The sequence below is a fragment of the Montipora capricornis genome, chromosome 14, assembly GCF_036669925.1.
Source record: "Montipora capricornis isolate CH-2021 chromosome 14, ASM3666992v2, whole genome shotgun sequence".
Taxonomy (NCBI): Eukaryota; Metazoa; Cnidaria; class Anthozoa; order Scleractinia; family Acroporidae; genus Montipora; species Montipora capricornis.
Genome location: NC_090896.1, coordinates 49,516,353 through 49,525,484, shown reverse-complemented (window position 1 = coordinate 49,525,484; position 9,132 = coordinate 49,516,353). Strand labels below are relative to the sequence as shown.

At 40.6% G+C, this 9,132-nt stretch overlaps 1 protein-coding gene across 1 annotated transcript in view; it reads left to right on the top strand.

Moving 5' to 3' along the window:
* Nucleotides 1-3,815: 3,815 nt before the first annotated feature.
* The window catches only part of LOC138031313 (uncharacterized), a 7,690-nt gene continuing 2,373 nt past the window's right edge, over nucleotides 3,816-9,132 (top strand). The window contains exons 1-7 of the mRNA XM_068879022.1: nucleotides 3,816-3,918; nucleotides 4,784-4,918; nucleotides 5,830-5,864; nucleotides 6,119-6,176; nucleotides 6,562-6,806; nucleotides 8,345-8,492; nucleotides 8,986-9,020. Coding sequence (XP_068735123.1) covers nucleotides 3,894-3,918; nucleotides 4,784-4,918; nucleotides 5,830-5,864; nucleotides 6,119-6,176; nucleotides 6,562-6,806; nucleotides 8,345-8,492; nucleotides 8,986-9,020 — 681 coding nt within the window. The 5' untranslated portion in view covers nucleotides 3,816-3,893. The remainder of the gene's footprint in view (nucleotides 3,919-4,783; nucleotides 4,919-5,829; nucleotides 5,865-6,118; nucleotides 6,177-6,561; nucleotides 6,807-8,344; nucleotides 8,493-8,985; nucleotides 9,021-9,132) is intronic.

The window sequence follows — 9,132 nt, the reverse complement described above, 5'->3', positions numbered from 1 at the left end:
CCAAACAATTTGACCCTGGCAGAAAGCGTCTCGTGTCCCAATGCAAGGCAGTTGGAAATGGTTATGCAAAGTACTGTAAAAGCTTCATCGGTGAGAGTGTTCTACGAGCAGTATATTTAATTACTTATGGCAATGAAATTCTACTTAATTGAAATCCAAATTTTAACGTGCGATTCTTATTTGAGTTTTTTTTTCCCGTTCAAATGAAACTTGAGGAGCGGTCATTTCAATTGATCATGCGATTTCGGGCGAAACGGAAAACAAAAAAACAAATCAAGACAGGCAATCAATTTAATTTTCTGCGAGTTGCGCTTCTTTTATCGCCGGATTTTTCGAGGGTTTATTACTGGCTTGTCCTTTTAAATTCGCAATTTCCCATTCCCTCTAGTTTACCGAAGCCAATGACAGAGAGAGAAGCAAGATTGCACTTTGGATCAGCCAGCTGTAACCATTATACATTAAATTTCTTGGTGGTCATATTCTTTTATGATACCGAATATTTAGTATTCAACGTAAATATAACAAACCCAAGAAAAGCAATCAATATGGAGACACTAAAGTTTTAAGGAAAACACGTCACATTCAATTTTGGAAAAATGTAGCTAAGAGCAAAAGTACTGTCCACTGAATCCTATTGATTTCTATGATTTCAGTATGAATTTCTTTAATAAGGGCAAACCCAATGACGTTATCCAAAACGATAAACCCGCATGTTTGTAATCCTTCACGTTTGCTTTGGAGACGGCTGGCAAGCATGCGCAAAAAGGGGAGTATATCGTTGACACAACCTATTGTCTTTAATGTGCTTACCAGAGCATCATTGGCTGTCGAATCAAAGGTTTTGTTCCTGTGGCATATTGAATAACGAAAGTAATGTTTGTAAAGAGATTATCCTTCCTGGAGTTCGCCTGGGAGGGAACATTTACAATTCAAATCAATTTTTTTTCCTGTAATTTTCCTGTTGAACTGTGTAATAACTTCAAAATCTCGCGATAAAGTGACGATTTATCTGTAAGACTCACTGTTCGTTAGAGAAACTTAACCACGGCCGACAGTGACCAGATGTTCTTTGATGGCACTCACGTGATAAGACGGCCATGTTGGTGCCAAAACAATAGGCCACTTCGGAAAATACCATATATTACCTCTTTGTTTGGACCCCACAAATTTTGCATAAGGCATTGTCTCCAGTTTCTCTTGAGAATTACAATGGTCCCAAGAGAAAACAACAAACAAATGCTTATGCAAAATTTGGGGTGAACCAAGCAAAGAAGTGGCCCATAGAAAAATGTAGCTCACGTTTTGCATAATAATCAACATTCCCAAAAGAATTTTTCGCAATTGTTTTTCCCCCTTTTCCCACCCCCCCCCCCCACCAACATGGCCACCGGGACGTCAGATGCAATCACTCGATCGGGGACCGTTATAGTGTGACAATATTGGCCCTTGGTCGTTTTTCATATTGGCCTCATGCTGCCACCACCGACTGATTACTCATGATGTGCATAAACAATAGAATCAAATTTCCCAACAGACTTTTTCGCAATTGTTTCTTTCCACCAACATGGCCGCCGGCCGTAGACGTAAGATGCCATCAAAGGAAGGGATAAGCCGCGTTTTATTGTAAAAACACAAAATCATATCGCGACTGGTTGGTCCAAGTTCTTCGGTTACCCTTGTGGCAAATGAGTTCATGATGATCTTCCATGGAATAAAGTTGGGATAAACAGTGCATGTACGTTTGGAGAGAAAATTGACAATTTATCGTCGGGTGCCCAGGGCATTTACATATAATCCTCAAATTTCGTCAAAGTCGAGTACGCGTTGTAGGAAATGGTTCCAAAATGTAGAAGGCACGTGCGGGGCGTGAGCCATTGCTTTGTTGCCTAAATATCTATTGTCTTGTGAGGTTAGGTGCTTGCGGGGCTGGTCATTTGTATTCGGGTCGTCCATATGGGCGTGGTGAAAGTCGGAAAGATCTGGAAACGAGTGGAGTGTATGACCCCCTCTGGGACGAGTTATTCTGGGTTTGTTTGTTTGTTTATTTATTTGATTGAGTAGGGTTGAGTTTTGGCAGCTATTCAGCTGAGGGGAACCTGTGATACCCACTCACCAATACAATAGGACACTCACTCACTCACGAAGGGCCGCCACAACACCGGGAACTTCATCCCCTTCTCTCTTCAAATAGTGATGAAGGTCGCGGTACTCTTAAAAATCGGACTCCCCAATGCAAAACACTCTTCCTGACAATTAAATGTTTCGTTTACCGTTTTGAGTTACGAGGTGATGGTTATTTCATTCCCATACGACCACCGTTGATGTCTTCGGTCTTTCTTTCAGTTTATTTGACAGTTAGACTCTGTAACTCTTCTTTCTGATGACGTTGGGTCCTCCGGACACTCACAAGCCGGTTTACACTATAGACATTGTTGGCACGGCTGTCGGGTGAAAATTGGGCCACGGGTCCAAAAAAAAAAAAATGTTCGGACTCGGATAAAATTTGCAGGGTAAACAACATGTCCGTACCAAATTTTATCCGTGCCGAACCCAAAATTCTTACCCGTGGCTGGGACCTTCGGCGAGGTAGTCCGAGCACTGGGTTAAAAATTGGTACGGGTGCTGAATAAAAATAAGGCACGAACGATTTCGGATAGAACAAGTAGGTGTAAACACTTTAAAGGGCCAAAATTTGAGCCTTAATTCATGGAGGCTAGTGGTTTTTTTTGCGTATTATTTCAGATAGATGCTCATTCTCCACCAAAATCACGCGGACGTTCTTGATTATAATTGAAACTGCGCATGTCTGACAAGAGAATCTTACCCCGGCCCCTAAAAGTTGGCACGGTATTTGTTGATACGGATAAAAATGGTTGTGTAGTGGTAAACAAAGGCGAGTTTACCACGACAGAGCAAAAACAATGGCACGGGCCCGACAAAAACTGGAACGGTTCCAACAGTTTTTACAAAGAAACAGTGAACTTTAATCCGCTCCGCGCCTATAGATCCGTCGCGCAACGGATTAAAAGTTCACTGTTTCGTTTTAAAAACTGTGGAACCGTTCCAGTTTTTATCGGGCTCGCAGCCATTTTTTCTCTGTCGTGTAACACCGCCCCTAACAGTTTGTCGAGATCTTTTTAGGCACCCGTGCCAATTTCACAACGAGCCGTTTGCCGAAAAATTTTCTGTAGTGAAACCGGGCTTCAGTGATCAAGAATTGAGACTACGCTCGTGTCTAAACTTATCAACGTAATCACTGTAATTTCATCGTTTTGGACGACAGCTAATTAGCAGTGGCCTTTTATTCAACACAGCAATTAGTTCCCTTTTTGTGCACATTATATTATTATATACTAGAAGACCAGCATTCATCCAGTCCAGAAAAAAATGTTGTCAGATCCAACACAAGTTCTGGCTTCACCTTTTCTCGCGGGTAAAATCGAAAAAAAAATCAACACCATATCAGCTGGATACGCCCGTGTTGACAGGTCACGAGTTCGACAATAAGTGCCCTGTTTCACATAAGTTGCGCCCTTTCGTTTTTAGTTTCGTGGCACACTATTATTTCATGGAAAAATGAAAGGAAGCGCAAACTCACATATTTTACTCGGTGCATTGGACCTCAGCGTTTCATTTTCTGGGAAGGCAGTTTCGGCGGATTACCTAATTTTCTTTAAAAGGCGCTACAGTCAGGCCTCTCGCCCCTCAGTGATTGGATATTTTATATCTAGAATGCCTCAGTGATTGCCTATAAAAACTGTATAAGCCCTCCCCCCCCAAAGGTGAAGAATCTCACTGCGATATCAGCCTATCTGGCACGGAGCTCCTTCAGGACATCGGAGAATATGTGTTTTGAATCTTCTTTGTAACAGTGGCCTTCGTCACCCTTGCAAATGGCTCTACCAGCATTGAAAGAAGGTATGTTCAAAAATATCTTTTGTACTAGCAGTGTATTGGGACAAATTATATCTTTGCAGAAAGCTTGTTATAATGGTAAAATTTCAACGAGGATAGGAGGTTTGGAGCTATTGTTGTTTGAGGAAAGTTGTTTCCATTCTCTTCAACACTTGAAGGATGCGGCTTTCAACATTCCGTCCTTATTTGTTTTGTTCAAGAAAATAGCACTGACAAAGTTAAGCTTCGAAAAAAAACTCTATTGAAATGAAAGCAAAAAGCCACTATTACGCCGAACAGCTCGTTCCAACATAATTTTCGAAGTAAATTAAACCTATGTACCACACGAAGCTATGATAATTCTGCGGTTAAAACAAGACCATAAAGATTTTTGCATACAGTTGTTTTAGAAAGTAGGCACATTGTAGGTTGAAGGGAGACAAACGTGGTGAATGATCAACTTATTTTTAATGACACTAACTGTCAAACAATTCACAAAACCTCGCCCCATACTTCTCGGCCATTTTTCCAAATTCCTCTATGTTGTTGAAGCTAGGAGCTGATAAAATACGAAGTATCCATAACATTTTTCGGGGTTGCCGTGGGCACTGTTTTATCGGACAACCTTCCTAACATTTCTTGAGTCAACTGTGCAGCTGATCTGCGCGCTTCGTCACTGCCGTCATATTAGATGACACAAACAGTAGATCTTTCATCGTCATCGAGCATTCGTACATGACGTCATTGTGTCAAAGCAACGAAACCTCGAATTCATGACTATGAAGTCTTACAATGTAAAACCCACCACACACTCGTTTCTCAATCCCAGCCGGCGTTACTTCAGCCTCATACTTGTAGTAGCTATGATTTGTTTTCTCTACTACTGCAGATGTGATAAACTTTGATTACTCCATACCGGCACCGTCGTTAGAGATGACCAGGCGTCAGTGTAGCTGTGAAAAGGATCATCACGCTTGCGGATGCTGCTCAAAGATGAATATTCAAAAGAAGATTGATGCTGAAGGTCAGGTCAGAAACTAATATTTTTCTCCTTGGTCTGCTTGTTTTGTCACGCCCTTTGCTGAAACAATTATGTCGTCTTCTTTGTACATTTTGACTATACTGTGGCTATTAAATGAAGGTATAAAGAAGACTTGATGCGGTTGTTGTCACCGACACTGGTCAAACACCAGATACTGGCACTTGTGTCGAAGATTGTCGCTTAAAAAAACATACCCCCAACTTAAAGAACTTTTTGCTTTATTTTAAACGTATTTATCAAATAGAAAACAATGCCCCACTGTCAAGAAGAAATGGGAACCGTTTCTGCCTTATAGAAGGCCTTAGACCTGAGTCTCCAACAAATCCAAAAGTAAAGGAAATATAACTTCTCTACATTTTTGAAAACCTTTTTCTTTTTGTTTGTTTGTTTGTTTTGACGTCTTTTACCCAAGGATAAAAACACACAAGACGTGAAGACTTTGCCACTCACTTTTCGCTTGTCGCTCTCCTTTTCATTTGCCTTTGCTAAGTCACCAAGTTTTTTTATAACTTGTTTTTTTTAGTTATTGTAACTAACTTCTAATTAACTGTCAATAAAAATAAAAGAAAGGGAAAAAAGTGATGAAATACGCACTTAATATTTTGATGAAAGTCACCAACTCTTAACGTTACCGACCTTAAGTTATTTAGGGTAAGTGTTGGGATTCTCATTTTGAACTCTTGCTACGTTTTTGCTTTAATTGGGGTGAAGAGTTAAGAACTGACACTTTGAACTGTTTATGAAATTAGGCGTGCAATTCATCATTTGTAACCCTGGATAATCTTCCCGTTTCTCCAGGAAATTAAAATTTAAAAAAAAAACGACTTAGGTGTGCTGTTTTGAGAGTGAAACTGTAACCTTTGTGCTAAGAAAACGTTTTGCTTCCTCCACAGTTTGCATGAATGCCTCTTATACTCCATCCGCTAAAGTAAGTTCTTTTTCAGTTTACATTAAATTATTATTAAACATTGCAGTGAGGTAAAATATTGAGATCTGGTGAAATGTGAACTCTCATGCATGATCTGATCTGATATTAAAGTCAGCCGTATCTCTTTTTCAAGTTTAATTTATCAGCAACAGCTAAGCCAGACAAAAAAAATGACAGCATATTAGTGTGAAATGATCCTGCACTGCTGTTTTTGCACTTAGTAGCGTTTGTTAGTGATTTGTTTTTCGTTTTAGGGCGCGGACTTCTTCATGACATGGGACAATCATGTTTCGTTTAACAAAACCATCACAGGTCAGGAAGAATCACAAACGTCACCTACTAAATTTGCAGATTTTATACTGCTAAATTATATATTCCTTATTTCTATGGTTGCTTGATGTAATAGGCCATTTTACGTGTGCTAAGTTTTGTGGTCCGATACAAACCTCGCACAATGCGGATTGTTAGCATCCAAATGACATGATTTACATAATAAACTCCAGTTTAACTCAGTCCACCCTCGACGCCATTTATAGACCAGGCTATGAGCACAGCAATCATCTGTCGATCGCAGATTTAGTTCTCAAACAATTGATTTATTTAAATAAGGATGAATTGACTTGCTTCTTCAATGTCAAAAAAATAATTAACCAGCGGAAGCGGTAATTAACTGCGTGACTGCTCGATTAATTGACAGGTACCCATCCACCGGCCATCTGTTTTGACATCCCGAAAGGTGGTGGCAAGGCTTGTGTCAAATTCTCCAAAGTCTCTCAAGAGAAGCATCACATCGGAGCATGCACAGCTTTGGAAATTAAAAGTTCCCGCCACGCAAAAGACATCCCTCTTGGTTGCTTTTTCTTCAGAGGATTGGACACAGGGACTTATCTGGAAAAGGATAAGCTTCATATTCTAACAAGAGGCTTTGTCCCAAGCCATACGGTTTGGCGATTGTTACTGATGCATTTGATTTAATTATTAAACTACTAGTTCGTAGAACTTTGATGCGGCTATTAAAACGGGTCTTGGGTTTGGTCCAGAAATCAAAACTGGGGACCTTAAGAAAGGACGACGACGACGACGACGGCTACGAGAACGTTGTCTAAAAATATTATTTCCCGATATTGTTATAATTTTGCGATTCCTCCAAGTCGCTCGGCTTGGACAGTCTGAGTACACATTCCAGGAATGAAATTTTTGATAACGGTGTGGATATTTAGAGCAAAAATTGAAAAGTCATCGTCAAGTGCTCACGTCCTCCACAAAGCCTCAAATTTGATCATTTCACGTCGTTGTGAGGACAAGAACGGCAATGAAATGAATCAAAATGTAAAACGCACGTGCAGGGCGTGCAGAGCTATTGTTTTTGCTAATTAAACCTATTGTTAAGTGGCGTTCTCGTAGCAGTCATCGTTGTCCTTGCTTAAGGTCCCTATTATGGACACAAGTGAACATACAACGGATACAACTCACCCTACCTAAACTGACAACCGAGATGCATGCTATTACTATCCAATGAACGGAAAGACGCAATGAACATTAAGCGTTTTTTGTTTTACGTAAATGCAGATATGTCGAGAAATGAAAGTAATTAGACGCACGCGTCACGAAGTGACCCCTCGCTCTTCTCCCGAACTTCAACATCACCATGTGTCGCGTAATACAGACAATTAGTATCATCAGAAACCCATAAGGGTTTCTGGTATCACCCAACTAGTGGACTAATGCAAATCCTGCATTTTGATTGGCTACGCTACTAGAAGACTACTAGTAATAGTCCTCGAGTAGCGAAAAGCGTGACGCTTTCTTTCATTTTATTCCCAATAAATATTTCTTCAACTTGCATTTGCTAACTTTATTATTGCCTTGTCTGTCCGACTAGTTGGGTGATACTAAAACAATTAGACCCTTCGCCCTCAAGGGCCACGGGTCAATAGCCCATTCGGCTTTGCCTCATGGGCTATTGACCCGTAGCCTTTGAGGGCGAAGGGTCTAATTGTTAATTAACGCCACGAAGTGTCCCCCAAATGCTGCCCCTAAAGTAAGGATAAACAGTTGCATTCACCCTAAGCTAAAAAGTTAAACGCTGACCTCTACCCTTATTTTATTGCGGGCGGGAAACAGGTAGCAAAGGCTTAGACTTAAAGGGACAATTCTTGTTGGATGTCTTCGTGTTGGTCCTTTCTGGACATAAGTGGGAAAATGTGGAAATGAAAGTCTTTGTAGTTTTATATCGAGGGGTTGGGATTAAGAGCTATTCCCAACCCACTGCTAAAAAAAAGGAGAGAAAACAATGAAAGGACTACATCGTTCATACAACAAAGGAGGAGTGTTGTAGTATCGGTATTTTCCTTCATTATTCCTAAAAGAAGTTGTTTCGATTTTCTGTTACGGGCACCGTCTCAAGGATGAAACATTCTTTAGCGCTTAATTGCCAAAGGTCCAGGAAATACTAAAAGGTTTCCATGATTTCTTCGTAGGTTGACAAGATTCCACAGAACAACAATCTGGACCATGTAGGCGCTACAGATCTTATGCCACTTCATGAAAGTGGTTGCAAATGTGGCAAGTCACCGCCTCGTTGTGACTGTTGTTTGCACGCTAAAGTCTTCAGATTTCCAATTAACGGTACAGTTTTTCGCCAGACTAAGAAAACCTATCTTAAATATGTTAAGTATTGTAAGAGCAGGACAATGGAAGCACTTCGATACGGTAATCAACGTGCTCGTGAAATCAATGATTTCGCAGGAAGAAAAGAAATGAGACAGACGGATTCAGGGGAACTTGGATAGCACCAGATATGAGGATGTCAGCCTGTATAGTAGTACTCTTCACGATTTGGTACATTTACCGAGATGCAGTGGTTTTCATTTGGCTGTCCATAGTACCTAGGTGATTTCTTTGGTTTTGCATTGCTACTTCTTAGGAATGGCTTAAGCGGAGTGTCAGTCAACCAATCAGATTAAAAAGCGTGTGCCCCCACCTGCATGCATTTGCGTCTCGTAATTTCTTTTACGGCAGTGAATGTATAAGCCGCTCTAATGATAGATCATCAACTACAGCTTAATTTTGTTTCTGTGACAAGATAGGTTTCAATAGTGCCTATGTATTTTTTCTCTAGCTTGTGTTCATGCAGATGTGGACAAAACGGAAACGGTAAGTGTAAATGGCTCCTACTTACACATTTGTTTTGCGCTTGTTTTCCCGACTGCTCGTACCTCGCAGAAAGTCTAACCAGTAAGTGGCCTAGGACGGATATTCTCCTTAC